General features: G+C 46.8%; 1 protein-coding gene across 1 annotated transcript; it reads left to right on the forward strand.

The window, feature by feature from the left end:
* Nucleotides 1–6259: 6259 nt before the first annotated feature.
* On the forward strand, nucleotides 6260–26631 carry PCYT1A (phosphate cytidylyltransferase 1A, choline). Its single transcript, XM_067561080.1, has 9 exons — nucleotides 6260–6377; nucleotides 6487–6627; nucleotides 11382–11481; nucleotides 14013–14129; nucleotides 15187–15338; nucleotides 16533–16611; nucleotides 20638–20780; nucleotides 21386–21574; nucleotides 22256–26631. Exons 2-9 carry the CDS (start codon nucleotides 6511–6513, stop codon nucleotides 22460–22462), a joined length of 1104 nt encoding a protein of 367 aa, XP_067417181.1. The 5' UTR covers nucleotides 6260–6377; nucleotides 6487–6510; the 3' UTR covers nucleotides 22463–26631.
* The last annotated feature ends 461 nt before the right edge of the window (nucleotides 26632–27092 follow it).

A 27092-nucleotide genomic window follows, 5' to 3' on the forward strand; every position in this document is an offset into this window, starting at 1 on the left:
ATAGCTAAAGCAGTAAAACTTTTGAAGATAGATAAGGCCCGAATCACCGTTTCCTGCGCTATCTTTTGTCTTCCAAATGGAGTGACCATGTAGCCCCAACTAGAGCACATTGCAGTCCAGTCTAGATGTGACAAAGGCCTGGTACATGCTTGAATTTTGCCGGCATAGCTGTGTCATTTAAAGATGTGATTTTTATGCCAACAAAGCTGTGCTGCCTAACGCCCTAATGGAGAGGTAAAAGGTATGGCAAAAGGACTTTTTTACTGGAATTACAATTTATTTCACTCAGGGAACTGGCATAAGCTATACCAGCAAAAGGACTGTTTTGCTGGAATAAACTGTTTCCATTAGGAGGGCTTGCCAGTATAGGCACTGATCATGATCTGAAGATCCATATCTGTCAAAAAAGATTGGTCAGGAGGTTGCAGATGCAAAATCTGGCTTGCTGCTGTTTTGTCATGTAAAGGTCATGGGAATCTAAAAAGTCATCCAAGTTCCCAACCAAGCCCCCACGAACTCCTCTGGTTGCTGCTTCAGCTATACAAGAAATATGATTAATATGATGATGTAATGATTATAATATACACATTCTGTCACAGATAATGAAGGTGGAAGAAACATTTACTCTAGATTAATGTCCATTTCCCCCTTCATCCTACCCAAGCAATGCTGGGTTGTTCTAGTAATTTGCCCAATCTAGCTTTTAATGTGTTCAGTGACAGGGCTTCTATGTAGCTCTTGCTACGTATTCTCTCTATCAGGGTAAATCTCCCTAACAGGCGGTTAGTCGAGTGCAAACCTAGTAATATTTGTCTGTGTATGAGTCAGCAGAGGAGAAATTGCAGACTTTTGTGTATTGGAATAATCTTGTAGGCAGGGCAGCACATGATGCTGGCATCTGACTGCGAACGCCTCCCAAGTTTAGAGAAATAGTATAGAAGAAAGGAAGCAGACAGTGCCGTGCAGGGAAGGCTTGCTGTTCTAGCGTTCAGTTCCTTTGGTTCCTGTCTCAGTAAAATCATGGTAACTTCAGACCAGGGCTTGAGGACAGTTACAAAGCAGCATTGAGTGAGGAAACTCTCATTTGGGCCTTTTGCTTTGTGCAGGGCCTATGATGAAACAGTGGAATTTATTCTCTGCCCCTCCCTGTTCATCTGCAAACACAACTGTTCTCTTAATGAAACTCTTCTTGGCAGTGGAATGCAGTTGGGTCAGCTCCTCATCCCACTGCTGTGTTTCGATGGTATATATATTCACCATTCTAGGATCTGTTTCTGTGCAGTACTACAACACGTAGTTCTCCAACATTAAACACGCACAAAGAGGCTAACAAAACATTAACACCCTCGTTAAGGAAATATACATCTTTCCACTGAGGCCAACCCTCAATTTAGTAACAAGAATTGTGCCACTCTTACCAAAGATTCTACTGCCCTCTTCATTAACATGGAGGTGTGAATCCCCATGTCCTGGCCAAATTCCAACACAGCTCATTGTGCCCCCTGATTTCAATTGGCTACGTTATTCTTTCACTCCCATCCTCAAATGTCTGTGTAGTGTTTCTGTGTGCTGTGAAACACTTGCTGCTTCTCACCCCAGAAGTGGCTGTGTGTCTGTGATGGGCAGCTTTAGCTCTGTAACATTTGTATCAGTAAAGGACTAGGGGATTTCTTGAAGGGTATTTTCAACAGTTTAAAGGGGATTTGCTTTTTTTCTCTCGGCTCTTGCACCCATTGAGACCCAGAATGCAGTGCTTTTGTTGTCCAAGGGGGGGCTGAATAGTCTTGCTATTAGATATTCAACTTCTTGTAAATCCCATCAAATTATTCTGCCAGAGGAGGGCTTGTTGAAAAGCAATGCTAGACAATCCCATGCCCTCACCTGAGGCTGAATGTGCTGCTGGCCCCGGGGACAAGATGACTTGTCCGATGGGCCTTGCTTTATGAGTTTTGTTTCTAACCTCCCTCCTAACGAGCATGTTTTCTTGTCTAACATGGAGCAAATAATGCAGTAGGTTTTTTAAACCAAAAAGGTGCTCATAAAACAGAACAATATTAATACTTTGCAAAACCTCTTTTCCTTTCCATCATACCAGGTTTGATCCTAAAAGAATTTAAAATACAGCTAATAAAGCAAAGCCCCAATCCACTGTGAGTATAATTAATTGCAGAGCATTGAAACATTCCAATCAGACTTGAGGGTAACGAGATAGAGCATGTGCTAAGCTGTGACACAGATGTTGGATCTCATCAACATTAACTGATGGGTCACGGTGCTATTTTAGTCCTTCATGTCTAAATAAATGCTGTAAAATGAGTAGCTGCATCACCGCGACTCCTTTTATTGCAAGATCTTCCCAGTTCTTGACAAAGGCTAGTGCGGATTTTGAAGATTCACCATAAACCTGCTAGCCAGAGGTAGATATGAAAGACGGGGGAGGAGAGATCCAGCAAGATCCAGAAATAAAGCCCTGCCGCAAACTCAGCTGCTGGGGAGAGGGAGGGTGCCAGGGCTTTTGTGAGCATGCTTGCTGTCTCTGAACCTGTGTCAGGGCGATGCCATCAGCCTCTGGCTAGTGTCCCACCGCCTGAAATTCTTCCCACCCCTTTTTAGCTGCTGGATGAAAGGTGTTTCTTCCCTGGCTGCTGAGAGGGGGGACAGAGCTACATGACTGAGAGTAAACTGCTGTAATACTCTTCATAAGGCTAGCTAGCTAGTGACATTAACAGACTGCTGCCCTCAGCCCTGCAGATGTGTCTGCAGGCTCAGAGAGATTACACTGCGTCCCTCGGTCCTGGTCCGTGACAAGGGTTCCTAGGCGCTACAACAATATAAACAAGCATTCGTTCATGTTTGGAAGGCTTTCTTTGCCACCAGAAGGGCAAAAACCTTTTTTTTTTTTAAATGGAAACTTAAATTCTGCAGAAATAAGCTGCTAAAAGCTCACACTCACTGGAGAAGCTTCTCACTCACCACAGACAAGTGGAGTTCTGACACGCTGGAATACTGCAAAATTTGCTTTGTCAAATAGCTGCATCCATGTTGGTGTCTAATGGATTGTGCTTGCTCTGAGTGTCCAGTCCAACTCTTCTGGAAGTCGCTGGAAAGGCTGCCACTGATTTCAGTGAGAGCTGGCCTGGTCCTTGGCATTGGTGCAGCTCGTGCATGCTTGAATCATTGTCTACGGGTATGTCTACGCTGCACTTAAAAACCTCCAGGCTCCAGCCTGAGCCAGAATACCTACACCACAAACAAATAGCCCCTTAGTCCATGCCCCACGAGCCCAAGTCAGCTGGCCTGGGCCAACTGCAGGTTTTTAATGGTAGTGGAGGCATACCTAAAGCAGGGTTCCCCCTAAATTCCTGCACGTGTGGCCACTTTTCCTGCTAACCCAGCCCTGTCACACACGGGTGCTGCTCTCCGTCAAGCTCCCTAAGTCAAAGTGGGAGAAGGACACACAGTGAAAGAGACAAGTAAGGTGGGCTCAGGAAGAATGAAGTGGGGAGGAAGCGTAAAAGGGAGCGAATGAATGATGGAATAGATAGGTTTTAGCCCTGAACGCAGGCAGTCACTCATTCCATATGCAGAAATAATCAACAGCACTGCCCACTGGAGGAACTTATAGTTCTTTGATTTGTGGCAGCCTTTACATCTGGCAGCAATACACTTGCAGTATCTCAGCAAGGAGCATGCGTGTGTTCATACATACACACTGGTTTAAGTGCGGTGAATGGAAATCTGAGTCACCCAGAGATCACTCCTAGGCAGACTGCGACATTAAGAAGGGCAGCACGTTCTGTTCAGAAGCTGAGTGAGTTAATAATTCCTATGATTAGATACAGCCTGATGTCATTGAGTTTAAAGCAACACTGGCCAACTCAGTGGATTTTTTTATGTGCTTGTTGTACTCCGTAGGACTATTGTATCAGTTGCCGGGATTGACTGCGAGGAAGAAAGTGACAGGACAGGGAATGGGAACATTAAGCATAGTGTCAGATGGTTCTGCCCTAAGCCATATAAGAAAATGTGATGTCAGTTCTCCAGTCCTGTTAATGGACATTCAGGTTATTTGAAGAATAGACACAGGTCACTTTGTTTTTCATGAAGTGGGCACTGTTTGCTGAACCAGTGAAGTGAATATCTCGTTTCATGTCGCTTGTGACCATAGGCAGAGGGTGTTGCGGTTACAGCATCCCTGAGCACACTGGCCACCTCACAGAAACTCCTAAGATCTGGCACTAACTCCATGCTTCCAGTTAAGCACATGCAGAACCAGGGTCTTGGGCTGTAAACTCTCTGATGCTGGGACTGTCTTGGTACGTTTTCTGTGAGCAGCCTGCCACACCTATGGGTGCGATAAGATAACATCAACTCCCATAATGGGATGCTCACGAAAAACGACTTCTAAGCGTCATCAGATTAAGGTTACTAGGAAATGTGAACTAGAATAGATAGATGAACTGTGGGTACAAGATGGATCCTTGTAGCACACTTCCTCGTGCCTCGTCCTGTCCCATGTGCCAGGGCTTCCATCACTTCCTTTGGGAGATTGTTCCACAATCTAATAATCTCACTATCATGGATTTTTCCCCTGACATGCGTCTTACATTTCCCCTCCCTGATTTGATTCCATTACTCCTTGCTATGCCCCTTGCACTTCTCTAAACAATTCCTGTCCCTGCTTGCTATTTACTCTACCTCCTGTACCTGCAGATGGTTTTGTTCCCAGTTAGCCATCGTTTTGTTCCTCCAATCCCTTGGTAATCTCAGATTCTCTTCTCTGAACTCCCTTTCTGATGTTGAGCTGCTTAGAACTGAACATAGTAGTTCTGGTGTGATCCTTAGGGAGACTTTAGTCTCTCTAACTACATGGCCCCTGTTCATTCAGCCCAAAACTAGAGCTGATCAGAACATTTTCAATGAAGACTTTGTCTAAAAGATTTTGGGCTCTGTAAGGAAAGAGACTGAGATTAAGACGCTGTAGTCTGATGATTGGGGCACTGTCACAGGATGTAAGAGACCATGATTCAGAGCCGAGTTTTTCATCCCAGATCACTCTGAATCAGGCAGAGCCAGGGCTTGAACCTCTGTCTCCTACATCCACGCTAGTGCCCTGACTGCCTGGCTGGCGCAGTGTCACTCCCACTCACACGCTGTCACCAAAACATTGAGAAGGATAATGATTTTGTTCCAGTGTGGAATGGAAACAGATCTCAAAGTTGCCACACAATAGAATTGTTGTCCTCCAATCAGCTCTACCCAAAACCTCACTGGCCATTTTTGCTGACATAATGTTATGTGAGGTCACGTTGAATCTAAATTGGCAATGTTATAAAGTACATCCTTAGTCCGTGTCCTACATAGTCTTTATCTTTGCTCAACTCATTACTCTGGAACTCTCCAAACACAGAGTGATCTGTGCTCCTAAATCACCTAGGCGTCACTGAGCAGTGATACCCTGCAGCGATTGATAATATACAATCCCATGCTGCAAGGGGAAATGGGACAATGTTCAAGTGACCATGTAGCTTGCTATCTCCCTGCATTAGGTTACCCATCAATTCAGAGACTCCAGACACACCCTACAAGTGTTCCAGGACACCCACTGCATGTGGGTGTGGAAGATTCCTAAATCCACAGAGCATTTATTATTAGGGCTCCTAGACTTGGGTGTGAGCCATATTTCCCCAGGGTGCCATTCTCCTCTGACAAAAGGCAATACCAAAGTGCAAATTACCATGTGGGGGGCGGTCTGCATATAGCTTATTTAGTGAAGGGAAAACTTCAACTCTGTTTTTAGTCATAAATTTGCAAATCCAGTGTCTGCTGTTAACCCCTGTGATAATTGGAGTTAATATTTTCCAGTGTTACCCATTCATGTAAATGCCTACCTCCACTTCACCAGCAAGCAACGTGGGATTTCCTTCCATTCCTAGCATATGAGAAGTTAACAGCTGAGAGCGAACTGCAAATAATCTAGTCATGATTTAGTTCATTGTCAAGGTTCCCCCCCTCCTCTCTCCTAAAGGAAACCCAGCTTTACCCATCAGCTGTCTTGTGTGTGGGTTCTTTTTGTGCATCCAGATTGTCGTTGAAAGGAGAGCTGGGAAATCATACACAGTTACCCTTCAGACATGTGGACTGGGCAAATTTTAATCTTTGGCCTGCCACTCCGATACTAAAATAGCATAACTAGCTTCATGCTAATGATATCAACTCATACTGCAACTCCAGTGGGAGGGAGTTCCTTTCCAGCCAGCTGATTATTACCCTCTCATCATTCCCATGACTAGGTGACTAGGAGCTGCTCTGCAGAGAGAAATTATTCAGTGTTTCTACCATGCACTTTGTCAAGAAGTTTTGGTAGCTGATGCTAGGTGACTTTGGGCTGATCTTTTGTACACAGTGCCCATTGATGGCTGGTTTCTTAGCCCTTCCCGAGTGAAATACCTTTTCTATTTCTTGTTCTTTATTTCATTCTTATAGTCTGCTGGAAAGACGTCTCCTGCGATGGAGCCACCAACCTCCTCTAGGCTGAATCCCCGGAAGAGAAGAAAAGAAGGGGCAGGACCCAATGGGGCAACAGAGCCAGATGGAATCCCGCCAAAAATGTCCCGTCATTCGTTTGTAAGTAAACCGGGCTTCTGATCAGAAATGTTTAATTTTTGGAAAGCAGCTGAATGACCCTGAAGTTGCGACATTGATTAGATCAAAGTAAAATGTCCTCTATGCCCAGGGAAAGAGGTAGAGTAATGCAGCCCAGCTAGTTCTGTTTGCAAAGCTGGTCTGAAACCCTCCTTTCCCTATGCTAATAGACAAACAACACAGGTGTTTAAAAAAGCTTCGTTAAGTCTTGTGGTGTGTGTAATTGTTTACTCTGCGTGTGGATGTGCACAGACGTGAAATAAATCAACTTTTCACTGTTCTGATTTCTTTAGTGACAGTCGAGATTTTAAACAAAATTGATACTGGTTCCTTAGACCTACTCTTAACTTTAAGCACATGAATAATGCCACTGAAATCAATAGAACTACTTGTGCGTTTAAAGTCACACGCGTGAGTGAGTGTTGGCAGAACTGGGGGCTAAATTAATTAAAATTATTTTGGTTTTAATAACATCTTGACTTGAGGCGGATTGATTTAAATCAGCAAACAGGAAACCTTGATTTAAATAATCAGTTTTAATCTTGTTTTGCATTTGGACTTCTTCGTTATTTTCCTAAAGTGAGGTTGATTCTTATTGGTTGATAATAGATAAAACATGTTGATTTGCAACTAAATGTAGCCTTTATACTGAATTTGGTCCTACTTCTTGCTAACCACTAAATCTATACACATTTATTTAAGCAATTATATAGCTTTAACACATTTATTCAGTTTCTTAATTTTTACATTTTTATGATAAGAATGCTTCATTCACCATTTTCTATTTACCAGATTGATAATTTGTGTGTGTTGTGATTTGTGTCAGGCTGTGTTTAGATGGAAATTGGAATTCAGTTAAAAAAGCACAGAAACAGCATTTTCAATTTTTTTCTTAGTTAAATAAAATTATCTTAAATGTGCTGGGTACATACCAAAATGTATTCAAACATGTTTTACATTGAAAACTGATTTATTAAACAAGGGAAGAATAGCTGAGCTCATTGTTTCTGGTCGCCATGTTCTTCAGGATTTTAGAACTAGTAGATCTCATCCGCTCATGCTCCATTTTTATTCACAGATTGGAAAAAGGAAAACAAGCTTTCCTGCCCTTTCAACTTCCAATTGGTTTCTCAACTTTGAATGAACCTAGTTACTGAACTGAACTAATTGAATAAACTGAAATGAAGAAATTATTCTCTCTGCACCTGCAGAAGAGGCTACTGTCAGTCAAAAGCTGGTTTAGCCCTTCAACAAACTCTGGTTCCAGGTGCTTAGCTAGTGACTGCCACCAGTTCACTGGTTTGAGTTTCTTTAAAATTTCCACATCAAATATGTACTGCTTGAATATTATATTTTTGTTTAAATGAAATGATGTTAATAGAATATAGTAAGTTTAGGCTTTAATATAGGTTGTCATTTCAAATTTAATTTTAAATAGGTTTTTTAAAAAAAAAATTCACTCTATAAAATCTGATTTTTTAATCTATTTTTATGCACACTGTTTTGCCTTCTTCAGTGATGGTTGACTGGTTAGTTTCATGGTGTGTTTAATGGGTTTCAACTTTCTAGTTCTCATGCATTTAGCAGGAAACTGTATTTGTGTTTCCAGCACTGCAGGAAAGTGTTCAAACAATCCATGAGAATATTCTTGTCCATTCTGGGCTCAGTATAACCTTGTTTTACAAAACTGAAATGCTGAGGCCTCCGTTAAGCTGATGGTGCCTCTCTGAGTCTCTCTTTCTGGCTGAGTTCTTGTATTTTTTTAAAACATTAACACTGCTAAAACCAGAACTCAGTTGCTTTTACTTAAAATTCACTTGCTGGAAGTGTTTAATGGATGCAGGCATGTGGCCCACACACAGGCTCTGATCTGCTTTCTTCTGTCACCTCCTGAAGGTTTATTGACCACCCTTGTCAAAGTCTCTGCCTGTTTCCAGAGCCTGCCTTGACTTCACCCTGCCCTTGCTGTAACACAGTATTCTTGTCCTTATGTGGCAGCTCTCTTCCCCCCCACTCCCGTCCATGGGGCTCATGTGTATCACACGTTCTAGAGTTGTTCCTTCCTGCTCTTTCTGTCCAAGCTGGCTTCCATCCATTCACCCATCACAGTGGGGTCAGTCATTTACAAAAATATCTGCGATGTGCTTCAGCTTCAACTTTTAACCTTCCCAAATTTACTCACGATGCTTTGCCCTTCAACAAAACCTTCCGTTAGAGGATCTCAGCATGCTTCACAGACCTGAATGAGCTAAGCCTCACAACAGCCATGTGCATTCAGTAAGAATTAGTATCAGTTTTACAGACGGGGAAACGGAGGCACAGAATGATGCTGTGGCTTGCCGGAGCTGGGCGTAGAACCCAAATCTCCTTGACTTCCATGCCTGTGCTTTAACCCACAGACCTAGTAACATCATAGACTCATAGACTTTAAGGTCAGAAGAGACCATTATAATCATCTAGTCTGACCTCCTGCACAACACAGGCCACAGAACTTCACCCACCCACTCGTGTAATAGACCCTGACCTAAGACTGAGTTATTGAAGTCCTCAAATAATGATTTAAAGACTTCAAGGTACAGAGAATCCACCAGCAAGTGAGTCGTGCCCCATGCTGCAGAGGAAGGATGTGTTTCCCCCACCCTCTTTGATGCTACGCTTATAGTCCTGCAAGGGCATCTCATCACAGATAGCACAAAGCGAGCTGTGCTTATGCTTCTTCCTCATGCCACCTTTAACCAGTCCTCTGCAGAATTCATCGGTCCCTTTTGAGGGGCAGACTCAGTGTCAGTCTCTTGAGGAGTTGACTTATTTTCTTTCATGAAAGGTTTTATTCCTAGGAGTTTAGAGCAGAGCTTCCTGTTCCTGCAAGGGCCAAAGTGTCACCAGATACTTGACACTGCCTTGGCACATCCTCTGAACTGGAGAGCTGGTGGGCATTGCATTCCTCTGCACGAGCAGAGCTCCCCAGCGGACAGTAATGAGAAGCATATTGACTTAGAGCCCCGCTCTGATCAGCTGTTGTGGTCTGTATTTCCAGGGGTGTATCCCGATCCTGGTGCGTGTTGGAAAGACTGGCCTTTTTTTCCTAGGACGAGGTTTTAGGGGCTTTGTGTGATCCATTATGATGCTTGTAGGAGGCACTTGTGTTTCTGTACATTCCTAATTGTCTCAGTGGTGTGTGACTGTGAAATTGCAAGCAATCTGTTTATTTCTTTATATATAAAAAATACACCCACACTCTTCCTCCTCTCCCCTGATTTAGGGGGCCTGACATAACACACAGTAGGAACAGAGGCGAGCATGGAAATATTAAAAAATTCAAAGCCTCGCTTGGAGGGGCATTCAGAGCTAAGTAGGAAATCTGAAGGTGGTATGGGGGAATAGATTTTGGCCTCATTAAACGTAAGAGTTGAATTTAAAATCCCTGAAGTGAGACAATGCATACCCAGGGCTACAAATTTAGCGCTAGAAATGATGCCTCCTTCTGCCTCTGCAGCCCTCGGGGTCCAGTAAATCTCAGGCCTCTGACTGTAACAGATGAGGTGGTGTATAAGATGCCAGAGGTTCGGTACAATACTCTCATTAAAGAAGATTTCAACAGGCAGTGCAGCATAGCGGCCAGGTTGCTGCCCTCCCCTGAGCTGCACTGAAGATATCTATTTCAGCATAGCTCTCCAATCCGGAGCGACAGCTGCAATACTTGCAGAAAGTCTGCCAGGGCTCACAGCAGCCTGCTGCAGTGGAGACGGGAAGAGATTGCCGAGGAACCTCCTGCAGCTGTTAAGTTTGGCTTAAGTCAAGACATCAGTGTAATGATTAGCAAGACTGATTCCTAGTCATCTAGCTTGGGGGAGAGCAATCTGCTGCTGTGACACCGCTCTCCTGCTAAAAGGGAAAGTTAGCCTGTAACAGTCGCAGACATCTCACGGTCACTAAACTGAAACGGAGCCCACTGCTTATTGGAAGGGAAGATGCTTTGTTCGGGTCCAGAAGAGATCAGCCTCCCTCCATCCCCCCAGTAGCTGTAATTGCACTTTATGCCTCCTAATTCTCACTACGAACTCTACCATTGTATTGTTTTTGCTGGTAGTTTCCAAGGGGGTTTTCTTGTCATGTTCCATCAGACATTTGTGCTATGCCACAGAAAACGACTGGCTTCCAATCGGTGCTTGTGAACACTTCCTCTAGGGAGTCAGGCGAGTGATTGCAACTTCTCTTCAGGTGGTAATGGCTTCAGTGTTCTGAGACCTGTACCCATTTGTACATTAGAGCATGGGGAGATTGGTTCCAAGGTATGGGCCGGCTGCGGCAGTTTGGTCCAGTGGTTAGATCTGAAGACGTGGGAGTAGAGGACTCCTGGGTCAGATCCTCCGCTGGTGTGAGCTGTCATAGCGCCATTGAAGTCAATAGAGCGATCACCAGACACACCAGCTGGGAATCTGCGCCCTGGACTCTGCCGAGTTTATCCCTTCGCTCAGTGTGTAGCTTAACCTCCCCTCACCTCAGTTCTCTCCATCCATAAGCTAGGGATAATTACCCCACAGGACTGTTTTGAGGCTTAATTTTAGTCAATCTCATTCGCACTTTTTGTACAAGACTCTCATAGCACAGTGCGCCTGCCGTTTAATTGCTGCCATAACATAAGTCCCCTGCCTTTGCTGTTTGCTTATGCTGTGGCCATGTAATAGACTGAGCCTCGGGATTTTTGCAAGCTATTCTTCTCTCTGATTATTCAGGGCTTGAGGGAGCCAGCTCCATTTTCAGATGAAATTGAAGTGGACTGCGGTAAGCCGTACGACAGAGTAACGTTTGAAGAGGCGACCAGAGGCACCCCGTGTAAGTATTGTAAAACCAAATGACGAGCCAGTAACCGAAACGTGTGCGCTGCTGTAGGATTTCTCCTGGCTCAGTTAGCCTGTTTCATCCTCCCTTGTCAGGTTGGAAGGAGCCCTCCTTTGCTATGTAGGAGGACTACATCCACCCTGGTGATGAAGACTGTTATTGTTTGCATTACATTATTGCCTGGAGTCTCCAGCTGAGATTAGGGTCTCTTTGTTTTGGGAGCTGTACATATACCTCATAAGAGAAGGTTCCTGCCCCAAAGAGCTTACATTCGCCTCAATGCTAATATTGCTTGGAGCCACCTCCCTGAGTTACGTCAAAGCCACAGACACCTGGAGAGCAGCATCAAAGCTAACCCTCTTCTTTGCAGCAACTGAGACGACTTCAAAAGCTAGAAGAGTAAAGAAGCCAAAAGGCATTTAAAAAAAAAAAAATCACCTGTCTCGTGACAAGTATAAGATGCGTGGGCAAAACAAATATCTTACCAGTGTCAGCATTCTGAGACCCCGTCCTGCATACATGCAGTAGTGAAGTTCAGTGTACTCAGCAGATCTGCCCCAGTGAATAGGAGGTGGCAGTTTCTACAATCACTTCTCCACGTAGAACGGCACACTACTCACGGGTCAATGTCTTGTTCAGAGATATGATAATGACATTGCTAGTAACGCTTTCTAGAGACCACATTTCTTTGCTGTGTCTATGCTGACTGTTCAAAGTGCAAGATCTTACCCAGCCCTTCATGGTGCCAACTTCATAGCTGTAATGGAAACACTGCACTTCTTTCTGTAAATAGCAAGAAAGTCATTAAAAGCAGGTTTGCTCATATCATGACCTATCAAGGCCTATTGAACGGTCTCTCAAGGGAATTTCTGGAAGCCCAATTGCTTTGCACAGTCAAATATAGACTAGCCTAAATGCTAGCGCACAGGTTTCCAACCTGTAGTTTGTGATCCATGCTTTGAGAAAGTTCAAGATGCCCATTCTCACATACATACAGCAAGGGACCAAGCCTGTATTGGCTCGCAGATGGGGGTTAGAGGTCTCGAATCTCTGATTCATTGGTTTCTCTATGGAACCATTTAGCACATTCAAGATCAATCAGATTTGCTCTGCAAGTAATACATTGTTACTGTCTTAGAATTCACTCTACAGCTCATCTTCATCATCTGACATATGTTCCTTCCCAGCAAAACTCATCTCATTGCCTTAATTGACTCTCTGTCTCACCTTCAGTGCCCTACAGTGTCCCCAACTACTGTACATCTGTGTTCTTCCCCCATGCACTCTCCAATCCCTAATCCCCTCCCCCTGCTGCTCCTTTTATCTGCTTCCCACACTGATTCATGTCTCCTTAAATGCTGCCCTCTATGCATGCGGCAGTCTGCTGTCTGACAGGTGCCCCCCCTCTGGGTCAGGCTTGTCTGTCTGGCTTACATTGGCCCGGTGTGTAAAACGCTGTGCGCTCACGCCTTTCTGTAAATACCTCTCAGGATGGCTGAAGTGTCCCACAGCTGTCAGAGAGTCCTGTGTTGGCCCACAAAGTGGAAGTTACGAAGTCTCCCAGTATAGTGGTTTTAGTAGTAGATGTGCTTCCGAGAATCCTTTAGGCTGAATGTGAAACAGTGGGACCAAGTTAAACGTGCGTGAGCTCAAGTATTGAAACAAACCAACTGGTCCTTTCTAAAAGATGGAGTAGCCATTCCTCCAAGTGGGGCTGTCCTGTCTGGCCCCCTCCAGGGAAAGTTTTATTCAGCACTAGCTTATCCATGAAATCATCTGACTGCCCCAAGGTCTAGCAGTACCGTTTCTTGCTGCCTCAAGGCAATTCTCAATGCAGCCTGGCATTTCCTGGAAGCAGGAACGTAAAGGCTGGCTCCATAATAGCCCTGCCTGGTTGATTTAGAAGTCCTACCGAGTGGGAATTCTTTTTGGCCGTTCTTCCAGAATCAAAGGTCAGCACCTCTATAGTGGTGAGATTCAAGCATGGTGTGTGTGGGAGAAAACTGCTGGGGGGAATTGGGAAGGTCTGAGGATTTCCTCCAGGACCTTGGTGGGCAAACATAACCCAAACCCTTGGAATGTCTTTGGCAAGTCACCTGCTGGCAGCCAGTTGCTGGACACAACATTGACATGTTGCATTTTGATTCCTGTAGGATGGAAGTGTTGGATATTCGCATTTCCCCCACGTTTCCCTTTGCGCTGTTTGCACCTGGTCGCAGTGCAGCTGCACTTAGCCCCAGGAGAACACCACACACGTGGCACTTTCAGTTTTAAGTCTGTCTCTGAATGTCGTTCCGTGCTCTGTCTGGCACTCCTAGTAGAAGAGGAAACAAACCAGCCATATCCCTTCTCAAACCTTTTCTGGCTATAGCCCCGCATTCTGGCAATTGCGTACAACCAAATTCCTCCCACAAGGAACCCAAGACACAATAGGTCTTCAGACCCACCCAGTAAGGCGCGGCCAGCAAATGCTTTCCCCAGGAACAGGCTCTCCCTGAATAACATCTGTTTGTTTTTGTGCTCAGTGGATCGGCCAGTCAGGGTTTACGCTGATGGGATATTTGACTTGTTTCACTCTGGACATGCCCGGGCCTTGATGCAGGCAAAGAACCTCTTCCCGAACACATATCTCATTGTGGGAGGTAAGGAGAGGCCTGTCGACTCTGGTGACCTTACAGGAATAATTAACCTTGCCAAAGGCAGCATTGTACCTGTACATTCCTTTGCACTCTCCCATCCTTTGCGGCTTACGCTGTGTGCCTGGCACTTGTTGCAGATCAAAGGGCGGCCACGTTGTAATCTCGTCCTTGTTAGTATCGAATTGGATGCAGTGCAGGGTGTTGTGAGGGGAAGCTGGGAGACATTTCACCCTCCCTATATCAGCTATTTGCCTGGAGTTTTAATCTATCAATTGAGATTGACAATGGCCTGTTTGCTTTTGGGCCTCCCCAAGTTATTACATAGACCTGATAACAAATTGCTGCTTTTATGTCATGTGGTTTAATCAGCCTGATTGGACTAATGTGGTGATTTGCTGTTAACCCATTCTGTTCTGCTTTGATTTATTTAGATGGGTTTTGGCTTAGCTCCTAAATTTGGAAGCCAGTTTGATTCTGAGGTTTCTTTGCTAGATGTCAGGGTTCTGGGTCCGAGTCATCCCAAGGGTAAATGTGTGCTCCCGCTACTGGCACCCAGAGAGGAAGAACACTGTTAGCTTTTGAAGGAAAGCTGACTTCTGTACCCATCATTTGTTTTGAGAAGCAGCATGGCTTCCAGAACCATTGAGGGCCTGGGATGAAGGGGACCAGCCAGTCAACTTCAAGGCTGACCCATTTTGTGTAATAATGCTGTATTATTCACAATGGATGGAAATCAGTGAAATTGTTTTGAGAGGCTTCCTGGTCTCCACAACACTCTCTATTTCCCCCTCCACCTGCAGACCTGTCACAGCTCTGCTTTACTGGTTAGAGATGTAGACTAGGAGTTGAAAGCTGGGTTCTCTTCCTGAATCACCATCACCTCATGGAGCACTTGAGCTGTAACTGCTGGGCCTGCTTGGCGTGGAACATCTGCCAGGGTCTTGGCACAGGGTTTTCTTATGCTGCAGGGGGTGGACGGTGGTTTCTGGTAGTGTAGGGGCAGGGTGGGTGTTCAGAAGACTAACAGAAACTTTTCTTTGTGGCGTGCCCATGTCTGCAGTCTGCAGCGATGAGCTGACCCATAACTTCAAGGGCTTCACGGTGATGAACGAAAGTGAGCGTTACGACGCGGTGCAGCACTGTCGCTACGTGGATGAAGTGGTGAGAAATGCACCATGGACGCTCACTCCGGAGTTCCTGGCAGAGCATAGGGTAAGACGCAGCAGCAGAGCTGCCCTGGGCTTTCAGACAATCAGGTGACTGCAGTGTGTGTGCGTACAGCTGCCGTGCTCTTTCTGGCCATCTGCAGCACAGGAGTCGGAGTGACTGTTGTACTTTCCTCTGATCATTTGTACCAGCACGTCCTGTGTTAGAGCAACCCTCTTCTGTTTCAAGTCCTAGACTGTGCAGTGAGTTGGTATAAAGGGCCGTGTTAGTTTCTAAGGAGGTTAGAAGCATGGCGAGACTAGCCTGTAACGGCAGGTACTGTCAATCTGAGATTTATCCTGCTTAAAGAGGAGGCCACATTTGTAGTGGGTAAGATTCTGCCGGTCACCATGAGGCCTCCTGTTTGCTGTTCCATAACGTGAGAACAAGGGGCCGTTCAAAGTTAGTAGCAGATAAATGCAAAAAACCAGGACTCTGGGTGAAGTTCCATGAGCAGGAGTCGAGAGAGGCAAATTCCATGGCTGGATTTAAAAAGGGGCTGGATAGTTTTATGGCCAGTAGTAACACTTGTAGCTGAAACAACGAGAGTTCTGTAGCACTTTAAAGACTAACAATTTTAATTTCAGCAGCCATAAGCCTTCATGAGCTCCAACCCACTTCCTCAGAAAGCTTATGCTTGCAGAAATTAAATTTGTTAGTCTTTAAAGTGCTGCAGAACTCTCGCTGATTTTGCTGTGTACAGACTAACACGGCTACCCCTCTGGAACTTGTAGTTGAGATAAGGTGAATCAAATCTCCTGCTTCAGAGTGGGTGCTTTTTTGCTGCAGGGATGGGGAAGGAATTTGTGACCGGATGAGCTAAAGAGCTTTCTTGCCTTCCTCTGAAACATCAGATATTGCCCTCTGCTGGCACCAGGCTGCTTCTCGGTAGCCAGCAGTTGGCTCTGTTGATAACGAACTGTCTGGAGCTTGACCCTGCCGTTTGTTTCTTACTCCAGTTGTCTTCCTCTTTGGCATGCATGCGCAGGCTTGTCTGCAGTTGCTCAGGAGGGCTAGGTTGCTGAGGATTAACCTGGTTTTTAAATCAAAGCACCTTGACATTCCTCATTGTCTTGCTAGCCAGGTACTGGTAGGCAGGCTGGGAGCAGTAAGCAATTAGCCATTACTTGGTCGTTACACAAAAGGACCTTCTGTAGATTCCGGGAACGATTTATTCTAACTCTTTTCTTCAACTCCCAGATTGATTTTGTTGCCCATGACGACATCCCCTATTCATCTGCTGGAAGTGACGATGTTTATAAACACATAAAAGAAGCAGGTGAGGTGTAAGTCGGGGGGTGTGACCTGTAACCTTTGCCGTCGAGCGCTAGTGGGTGGGTCTTGGTCGAGTTCTTAGTGGGAAAAGTGTTGTATCAAAAACATTCTCATGGTTGGTGCCGGGGACTGTCAAGTTTGGCAAGGATTGAGTGTCTTGGGAGCCTGAGCTCGCCTCTGCCGCTCCCTTCGCCGTGGGACGGGAGTGCCTGAAAGTTTGATTCTTCCACCCCAGGCTTGCAGCGCATTGGCAGGGCGGTGTGTAGGACGTCAGTCCCATGACTCACCGAGCAAACAGACCCTGCGGATGCAGCGCCTCTAACACCAAGGCCACTCTTCAGATAGAATACATTAAAACATTTTAGCTCGTTGGTCCTGGGATGGTGGATCTGCTCTTTCCTGATGTATCCCTTAGGTCACGGGTTCCCAAACCATGGCCCACGGGCCAGAAGTGACCTGCGGGGGCTTTCAAAGTGGCCCGCTGCTCCCCTCCCCCTGGCTGCAGAAGGGAGCCACTGTCTAAGGACCCAGGAGGAGCGCGTTGCCGTGGGGCTACAAGACCAGTGCAGGCTCCTTGCTGCAGCCAAGGGGACGGGAGATCAGCGCTGCCCTCCCCCTGGCTGTTGTAGGGAGCACGGCAAAGCGCTCTGCCTGGGTCCATAGGTGCTGGGGTCCCTGCTGGAGCCAGAAAGAGGGAAGCACTGATCTCCTGTCCCCCTGCCTGCAGAAGACCCAGGTGGAGCGCACGGGGCTACAGGACGGGTGTGGTTTCCCTGCTGCAGCCAGGAGGACGGGAGGTCAGCCTCCTTGTTGAACTCCTTCCGACTGGCTGCAGTGTGGGGGAGGAGCTGCTGGTGGCCCTTCCGGGTTGTAAAAATTGTATCTGTGGCCCTCAAGCCAAAAAGGTTGGGAACCACTGCCGTGGGTAACGACTGCACACTTCTTATCCAATCGCTAGCAAAATAAGTGGCCCCCAGCTGTGTTCATCTGTCTCCACTCTGGAAATAGCAAGTGCTCCCTGTCCGTTGGTTAAAAATGTCACTGGCCTAAAAAAGCAAAATGCAGGCTGCAGTTTTCACATCTGTTGGGCTTCATTGAACGTGACCCTCCCCTCCTGCAACGTTTTCTTACTCTGCATCATGGAGGGACTACAAATTTGTCTTGGCATTTTTGTCACAAATCACAGAGCAGTCATGGTGAATTTAGTAAAAGGCCTGGGTGATTGCTCCCTGATTTTATATTTTAAAAAAGTCCTGGGGGCACTGACCACCCAGAGCAGCACCGAAACCTTAATCCCAACCGGGTCAGGAGAGGAGGACAAGGGGGAGAGAGTGGGTTGGAGAGAGAGCCCGCCCTGTGTTCCCCCCCTGCAGCTGAGGCTCCTGTCCTGCAGGGCTGGGTCCAACATCCTGTTGGGACAGAGCGTCGGACGGGCCAAACTAGAACGGCACTGCAACCCAGTGTGCCAGGTTGCAATCACCACTTCAGGGCACTGGGCGCAGCCCCACAGGGGACAGGAGCCGCCGCAGTGGGGTGAGTCATGGGCACACGAAAAAGTCCTTGACAAATGGGAAAATCACTTTGTAACGGGTGCAGCTTGGACTGTGGGACCGCTGAGCCCTCAGTCCCTCCAGCCTGGGCTCCCTCACACTGTGAAGCAAACCACTGGCAGGTCCTGCACTTACACAGACGTCCACAGGCAGGACACAGCCAACTGAGTTACATGCATGATCTCCCAGCTACTCGTGAACCAGCAACAGGGAGGCTCCAGCCAATTCCTCCCAGCTCCCCAGCTTTGCACCCCAGAGCTGTACTGTCTTGCACTGGTCAGAAGCCTGGATGATATAAGTTCATTACCCTCAATGTGGAGAGGGAATACACTCGCCTTTGTAAATGGAGCTGAGATTTCCCAAGCACTCCAACCAAAACGCATTGTTTTAGGTAAAATATAAAACAGATAGGTTTTAAGTGATTAGAAGGAGCAAGCGTAGAGATCTAAGTTCTACAAACTAAACAGGATTTGAATCAAGCAGTGCCTCACCCTGACAGTTGTTTCTGTTCCTCAAAACACAGGCTGGTCCTGCCTCTCAGCCCAGGATCCCCTTCCCCAGTGCAAAGACTTTCTCCTCCAGAGGTTTCTTCCAGGTGTTGAGTTGAGGCAGAAGGAGAGGCCAAGTGATGATGTCACTTCCCCTCTTTTATAGTTTCTTCCAACTTGCTGAAAAGATCCATGCTTGTGAGGTGGGGGCCAACCCCCCTTGGTCAAGCAGTGTCTATTGTCTGTGTGCTCTCTCTGCGAAGTCTTCGTATATACAGTTCCTGAGATAGTGGATTCTTTCCTTGATGGGTGTTAGTGAGCTATTAATCCTGTCTGGCTGTTCCATTGTTGTATCTGAAAGGCTGGTTTTGGGTGTTGCCAACTTCACAACATTTCAGTAACACACACCTAACAAAACTGCATAACTTCACATACAGTGATAGCACGGACAATCCAACAGGATATTGTTTAACAGATCAAGGCTGTACAGAGTGTCTCACACGCGATCCTTGATTCTTGTCCTGCCGTGGCAAACCTGCAAACCTAGTCATGACTACCAGTGCTGTTTGTATTCAGACACAAGCGTCTTTCTTTGTTTGTCGTGTGATGGCCCATTCCATGAGGATGGGCTGATGTCCTAAGCACAGTATCATAAATTCAGTGCAGGAGAATCCCTTATTAAAACAGCTCTGTCAATAGCAAAGAGAACTGGGTACAAACCTACCAGCCAAGTATGTTTCTTAGGGCTGGTCTACACTACACAGTTAGCTCGACATAGGACAGCTTAAGTTGACACCGTTTTGTCCTAAATACCTGCAGAGATATAACAAAGGAGGGGTGGGTGGAGAATCTGAGTTCAGCCTCCAGCATGCTACTTGGTACTCAGGGATCGCTTCATCTGTGACAAACCAATACACTTCGGCGGGTTGTTTTCATGGAAAGGGAAATACAGTTTTTGCAGCCACCAAACTGATCTTTATTTAGGGGTGTTAAGTTCTCCAAGGCTGAAGGTCAGATTTTTTTGGGAATATTAAGTGACGTGTATTGGAGTCATGCCTTGGTCTCCCTACATCCTTTATAGAATTGGTACATTTGGATGAGTGAAGAGTCACCTGAACAAGGTAAAAGAAGACCCAGGGAAGTTTACCCTTTACTTACAGTGGCTGGACCAATGCTGCAAAGTGCATCTGGCTGACCCTCATGCCACCATGCCACACCCTAGAATTCACTGGATCATTGTGCAGGTGCCTCTGAGTGCAGGCTTCAGGCGCAGTACTGTTTGTGAGCTGTTTGGGTAGATTCTAAGGCCGGAAGGGACCGTTCTGATCATCTAGTTTGAATTCCTGCAGAACACAGGCCATAGGATTTTCCTGGATTAATTCCTGCTTCAAGTCCAATAGCTGTGCTTAAACAAGAGCAGAGCTTTGAGAAAAACATCCGGGCTTGATTTTAAAATTGCCAGTGCTGGAAAATCCACGACGCCCCTTGGTGAAGTGTTCCCGTGATTAATTATTCTTAGTATGAAAAAATTGCACCTTATTTCTAGTCTGTGTGTGTCTAGCTTCAGCTTCCAGCCAGTGGATCTTGTTATGCCTCCGTCTGTTAGACTAAAGAGCCATCTACAGTCAGATCTCCTTCCGCCATGTAGGTACTTAGACTGATCTAATCGCCCCTGAGCGTACTCTTCAATAAACTAAAGAGACTGAGCTCCTGAAGCCACTCACTGTTAGGTATACTTTCCAACCCTTGAACCATTCTCGGGGCTCATCTCAACCCTCTCCAGTTTGTGACCATTCATGAATTGTGGACACCAGAACTGGACAGTTTTCGAGCGTCAAAATATAGAACAAGGCCAATTGGGAAATAAATCGATCTATTAAGTAGGGTGAGTATCATCTTTAAGAGCCTGCGAAATACCCTAGCCTATGTAGTGAGAGTCAGTAACAGCTTCTCACCTTGCATCTGACCTAGGTTCTATTCCCCCGGTCTTAGGCATGTTCGCACCAACTCAGAGGACGGAAGGGATCTCTACATCCGATATAATCACCCGGATTGTACGGGACTATGATGTCTATGCCAGACGGAACCTGCAGCGGGGTTACACTGCCAAGGAGCTGAACGTCAGCTTCATAAACGTGAGTCTAGATGCATTAGACTGTCAACTCACCGGGGCAAGGACTGTCTCTTACTGCACGCGTCTGCAGCGCCCGTCACAATGGGAGTGCAGTCCTGCCTCAGGCCTCCGGGGGCTGCTGCAGGACAGATAAATAGTAATAAATCTGCAGGGCTGAACAGTCAATATTTGCTTTTTATGCTGTAATAGGATCTTGTTAGCTCATTTTCCCCCTTGAAATTCTGCTTAGAAGACTGAGCGCCAACAAAGTGGGAACCAAAACCTTTTCTGTTCCATTGTCTGTTTCAGCCAGTCAGCAACACGACTACATCAAAACAGCCCCTTGGGGCATGCTGTGCTGTGAAAGCTGGAGGGGGCAGGTTGCAAAGTGTAGCGTGTATTTTTGATTGAAACGTCATCCATTCACTCCCAGCCGTAGCTATTGTGTGTCCAGGAGCCTGGGGCCGCTCAGCAAAGGATGCCCGTAGGAGTGGGACCAGTGCCGTTTGCTTGTATTGCCAGCAAATTATCTTCACCTCTATAAATCCTAAAAAGTCCCTGTGGGACAAGTGGAAATATAAATGCTCAATGTCCTAATCCTTCCTTCTGCGTTGTTTGTGTCTGCAGGAGAAGAAGTATCACCTGCAGGAACGTGTGGACAAGGTGAAAAAGAGGGTGAAGGACGTGGAGGAGAAATCGAAGGAGTTTGTCCAGAAAGTGGAGGAAAAGAGCATTGACCTCATTCAAAAATGGGAGGAGAAATCCCGGGAATTCATCGGCAACTTCCTGGAGATGTTTGGCCCAGAAGGAGCGCTGGTAACAAGTTCACCCTGGAGATGGGAAACAGAGATGGAGTGGGTGGGGGATTTCAGAAAGCTTCCTGGTCACCTTTACTGGTTCTGGAAGAGGCTGGTGTGATAGCCCCGCAGAGGGTAGGTCCTCTTGCTAGCAGGTGTAGTGCAGGCTGCTCTCCCAGACCATCCCCCCAGCAGGCAGCAGCTATCTGCTAAGCAGGACCCTGCTAGAGGAAGAAGGTAGCTCAGTCTTCAAGGATCACTTATCCTTGGCCCGGCTGAGATAACCAACATGGATGCCACTTACTGCCATCTGCCACGGTGCTTTTCTGTTAAGAGCACCGGTTCCCCGAGAATTGGACTGGCCCCTCCAACTTGTTTTACACAGGGCACCAAAGAGCCGTAGGAGGGCGGTAACTTCCAGTCATTGATTTGAACTGCCAGCCTGGCGGTGAAACACTTGTGTTCTGTGACCCAGCCCCCTGAGGCTGCGGGCCAGAGGGGCTTGAACTGACTGCTCTGAGCCTGTACCTCCGCAGCTAAGCTTGTGCCCTTGCATGCGGAGTTTTTCCTGTGGGGTTCGTATTACAGCATGGGATGGGGATGGGCCGGTGCAGCCATCAGTGCTGCAGGTCCTCCCTTCACCGTCTGACGGGCAGCCGCCACCTTGTTAATCTCCCTCCCGTTTCCCTCCCCTCGCTAGAAACACATGCTGAAAGAGGGCAAGGGCCGGATGTTGCAGGCGATCAGCCCGAAGCAGAGCCCCAGCGGCAGCCCGACGCACGAGCGCTCCCCCTCTCCCTCCTTCCGCTGGCCCTTCTCCACCAAGACCCCTCCTTCCTCACCAGCCAATCTCTCCAGGCACGAGTCCAGGGTCACCTATGACATCAGCGAGGATGAGGAGGACTAGGCGGCCAGGCGGGGATGCAGAGTCACGAATTGCCGAACCCCAGGGGAACTTGAAAACGAGAGAGCAATAGTCAGGTGGCTGCTGACGGCCCTCCAAGAGACACCCTCCACTCTGAGCAAGGACTACGGTCGGGGAAGCACAGTCTAATCTCCTCCCGGTCCCCAGCCACCTTTTTAGCGTTTACATTCCAATGGTTTCCGGGGGGGGAGGTGGTTTTTATTTTCATTTTTTAGAAGGATTTTAAACAGAGTGGCACTGAAGTCTTTGCCCTGTTAAATCTCGGCCAGGCAGGGTAACGTGAGTGTGAGGAGAAGAGTTAATCAAACCGTTTTGTCTGTCTGCTCCTTTGACCCACTGCAGCGTTTTATTGCCCCACGGCAATATTCTCTGTCGCTTCTGCATCTCTCGAATTATGGATCTGCCAGGTCCTTGAACGGCGTGCACTTGAGACAGTGCAGGAAGCGGTAGTGTAGAAGAGCGATATTTTAATCCTAAAAAGACGTCTGTACTGCATGGGAAACCAGTAAGAACCTAACCAACTCCGTGTCTTGACCTTGCTTCTCTTAGCTGAGGTTCCCAATGTTTCACAGTGGAAACATGCCGTGTGTCTTCTGTGTGGGAAATACCCCATCTGAGAAGCCACGCCAGCGTCGAATTGGTCACGCGCCATTCTGTGAAGTCCAGTAAACCTGCACAGTGCGTACAACTCTGCACCTGACTGCAGACGCGGCAAGGAAAAGGTTTTCTTGGATTGTTCTTTTAGCCGTTCAGGTGTCTAGGAGACTCGCAAAATCTCAGGCTAAGGGCCTTATTTTGGCTGCTGTTTGAGGGAAGAGCATTACCTCTTCTTTCAAGACATGCGTTGCGTATATGTGTGTGCATGTACGCTTAGCTAGGCAATAACAAATATGCCTGCTCCTTCAGAACAGAAACGTCCTATTCCTGCCTTCACACTTCACCCCGGTCTCTGGTGTGCCGCATGTGTTACTGTCTGTCCAAACGTCCACTCTGGGTGCTCCGCTTTGTGCGTGCCTGTATATTTGTTTACATTATTGTGCACTAAGGGGTGGAGAGCTGCAGTCTCTCTCATACCAGTGTGGTAAAGACCCTGCTAAGAGAGCTGTCCAGAATGTTCATGGTGAATTCTCTGTCCATTTGGGTGTGTGCAGTCAGATAGATGAATGACGTATATGACCCCAGCGAACAGGCGTAAAATCATTGGTGCATTAAGTGCAGGTCACCTTTGTCTGTTCGCTGTTCCTTGGGGGCGCAGAAATAGCATCAACGGAAAACTGCCACTATTTTTAATTTTAGAAACCAACCGATAACCTGTTCGTTGGAAATTGTGGTCCAATTACACTTTGCTATTAACGATGTAATAAATATTTATAGTGTGCTTTAAACGCCCCTCGCTACTGGGTAAGATCTGCAGCATCGTGTCAGACGTTGAGTTCCCTGCAGTGCAAGTGCCCAAGGGAACTCCTTTGTGCAGGCCGGTCGTGGGTCTCGCTGGAACACACACTATCCTGGAAGCCAGCGTTCAGGGGGCAGAGTTGCCATAGTGTCAGCTGTGAAATTCTCATGCCTGAGCTTGCCTGGCCATCTCCTGTTTGGGAAGAGCTCCCTGAATTTTGCTTCCATCCTGTTGTTGGCAACAGACGGGATCCAGGGGAACAATGATTCCATGGAGACTAAAAGGCGGACATGAGAGCCATCCTTTGCAGTAAGACACTCCTACAGAACATGACCACCCTGGCCGTACAAAGGCTGCTGCTTCCTGTAAGTGATGTCAATCTGTTCTTTGAAATGCTGCCCTCGTGGCTTGCCATAGACAATCCTCCACCACATTGGGTCAAACTGATTCTTACCCCGCCCTAATGTAAAGGGGAAGGAAAGCTTTGGTTTCCCAGTACCCCACTGGGAGTGATTCCTCTGAGCAGGGAAGGTGTGGCTCTGGGAAGGTTTTTTAGCAACTGGAGACCAGCTATAAGGAGCAATCGCGTTGTTCTGAGGTGGCACCAAAATGGGGAGTGCAAACTATTCTTCATTTCTTGGCATCTGAGTGGTAGAAGAGCACCCAGATAACACTCCCTCACACATACTGATCTGTCTGTATGCACACCCTCCGGTAGAGATTACTACTCTGATATTTCCTCACCAGATCACAAACTGTAGGCGGGGCAGCGTGGGGCATTAACAGTCACTTTGAACACAGGTTATGCAACAGTATTCTGTAACGGTGGATAATGACAGTATTTCTGGTGTCCAATCATTCCTGGGGGGTCCTGCACAGAGCAGCTACTGCCTGGTCTCTGCAGAGGTGGGTCACTTGTGCAGTCGAGACGTGGGGTAGGATTTTCTGTAACCAAGAATCCCTGCTTCCTCCTTGCACATTAAAAGGACACTCAAATCAGTCTGTTTATCAGGGCTTTTAAAGAGACGGCATCATCGCGTGCAGCCAGTGTCTGGCACGCTTCACGTCTGTTGCCACATGTAGGTTACCGCTAGAAATCCTTCATCTGCACAGTGTAATGGGCAAAGGCTGTCCCCTCATCAATTGTCAGAGGGAACTTTGCTCTGGTGAGGGGCAGGCTGGGTTTCCCAGGGTGTCACCTCAACATAATCACTCTGCTTCTTTTCTGAGCCTAACCTTCACACACACACACACACCCTCATCCATTGGAACAGCTGCTAATGAGTGTCAAACGCTACTAAGGAAGCAGCAGAGGAGAGGAATGAGATTCTAAACTTGTGTTTTCCCCCCACTAAGAGAATGATCTGCATGGAGAATTTGCCACAGTAAGATGGAACCTGGTAACACTTAATCCATATGGGTCCATTTCTGCAGGACAGTATAAGACGTGGCTTAAAACAATCTCTGGTCTCACGCATGTGGTGCTGGCTTTGCAGGCAAGCGTTGTAAATGCGTTTTCATGTGGGATAGGAAGGATGGCAGTGGCGTGAAGCTAAAAAGTGCAGTGGAAGATAGTAGCAAGCGAGGGCTGAGCTTGAACAGTGCTTCCGTTGCGAGTGCCTGAACTCCTTAAGAAGCGGTGATACTGGAGGCCAATAGCACCCGAGCTGGGGCTTCAGAAGAAAGTGATTCAAGCTCATGGACGGAAAGTGGAATCTGTCTGTCAAAAAGGCTTATGGGGATAAACTCTTTAACAAAACAATTTAAATCCTTGGCACACTGTCAAAGGTGTGCTTGGGGTCCATCTGTAACTCGACGCTGCGCTAGAACAGTTAATGCTTCTAACCCATTCTTCTCTTCAGTGAGAATTCCCTTCTTTGCGACAATATATATGGAACATGCTGGGGCAGGGAGCTTGTGCGGGAAGCCTGTATGCAGGCCCCACCTTTAGGGGTGGTTTCTTGTGACTTTTTAGGGTGTTCAGATTCCCTGCCTTTCGTATATAGAATGGGGCGTAGCTTCTCCGTCAAGGGGACAGAACCCTGGTCTTTTCAACTCATTTGTGTATTGCATGTTGTCAGGTACATGGAGCCCCCGTTCTCCATGGCTGCTGCTTGACTCCTAGAAAGCCATATATATATAGAGAGAGAGAGAATGTTCTGTCACAAGAGTGTAACAAACTGTGTAAAACCTGACCATTTTATAACTCGTCACAGCTTTGTTTCCCAGTTAACCAAATTCACTTTCTAACATACTGCCACTTGCATAAAGCTCCACCGGAATAGTGGTTTGGGTTTTTTTCCTTCTTGGGATGAGATCAGTGCTTAGATTTTTTTTCCAAAACAAATGAACGGAACAATGTGGTTTTTTGGAATGATCTTTCTTAAAAAAATCAGGAATTTAAAACTAGGTTTTCTGTTCGCTGAGAGGTCACTCTTGCCTTGTTATAAAAGTCCCGTGAGATAAGGGTTTGCGCTAGGGTATGATTTGAGCTAAATGGTGTGGTGATGGCTGGATTGAGAGGCTAAAAGTGCAGCTTTCCATCAGTGCTACTCCAAGCTGGCTGACACGCTAGAGCCCCGAGATGGGAGTCTCGTGAGTTTTGTTGTCTTAGCAGGACAATGTACTGTCGTACTTGAAACACACCAGTGTGGTGCATTGCTTCGTGTGTGTGTGTGTGTGTTTTACTGGCTTGTTCTGAGTTGGTTTTTGGCTTTTATGTTTAGCCAAATAAATGCAAAGTAATTTTACCCAACACTTGTCAAACTGTGCCAGATATTTTCTTTTCTTTCAATTTCAGAGGTTTTAATCTTCCTTGTTTCACCTTGGATCATCTTTTTAATACGGGATGGCAGACCAGGAAAACCTGGCCAGAGAACTAAAGTCCTAGCCTTGTCTGACAGATTCCCCACCTGTTCCCCTTCTATGTGCAAAACTGTGCCCTGTCCAGAGCTGGTTAATGCCGCTTTCCTGGACCAGTGTCTTACTTCAGACTCTCTTCAATGGCTCTGCCAACGCAAGGCTGCTTCTTCCTTGAATTCCAGCCTGGCAGCTGGCTCTGTTCTGCTAAAGCAGACAGGACATGGTCTGTGCCATGTTTGCTTTGGAGTCAGAAAAGTGCAGCATCGGCCACTAGAAAACAGACCTGCCGAGGGGTCAGGACACCTGGGTTGTCCTCTGTTCTGCTAATGCCACCTCAGCCCACTCGCTTAGCCC

This window comes from Emydura macquarii, unplaced genomic scaffold (assembly GCF_026122565.2).
Source record: "Emydura macquarii macquarii isolate MOO-44397 ecotype Brisbane River unplaced genomic scaffold, CSIRO-AGI_Emac_v2 contig_2365, whole genome shotgun sequence".
NCBI classification, from domain to species: domain Eukaryota; kingdom Metazoa; phylum Chordata; order Testudines; family Chelidae; genus Emydura; species Emydura macquarii.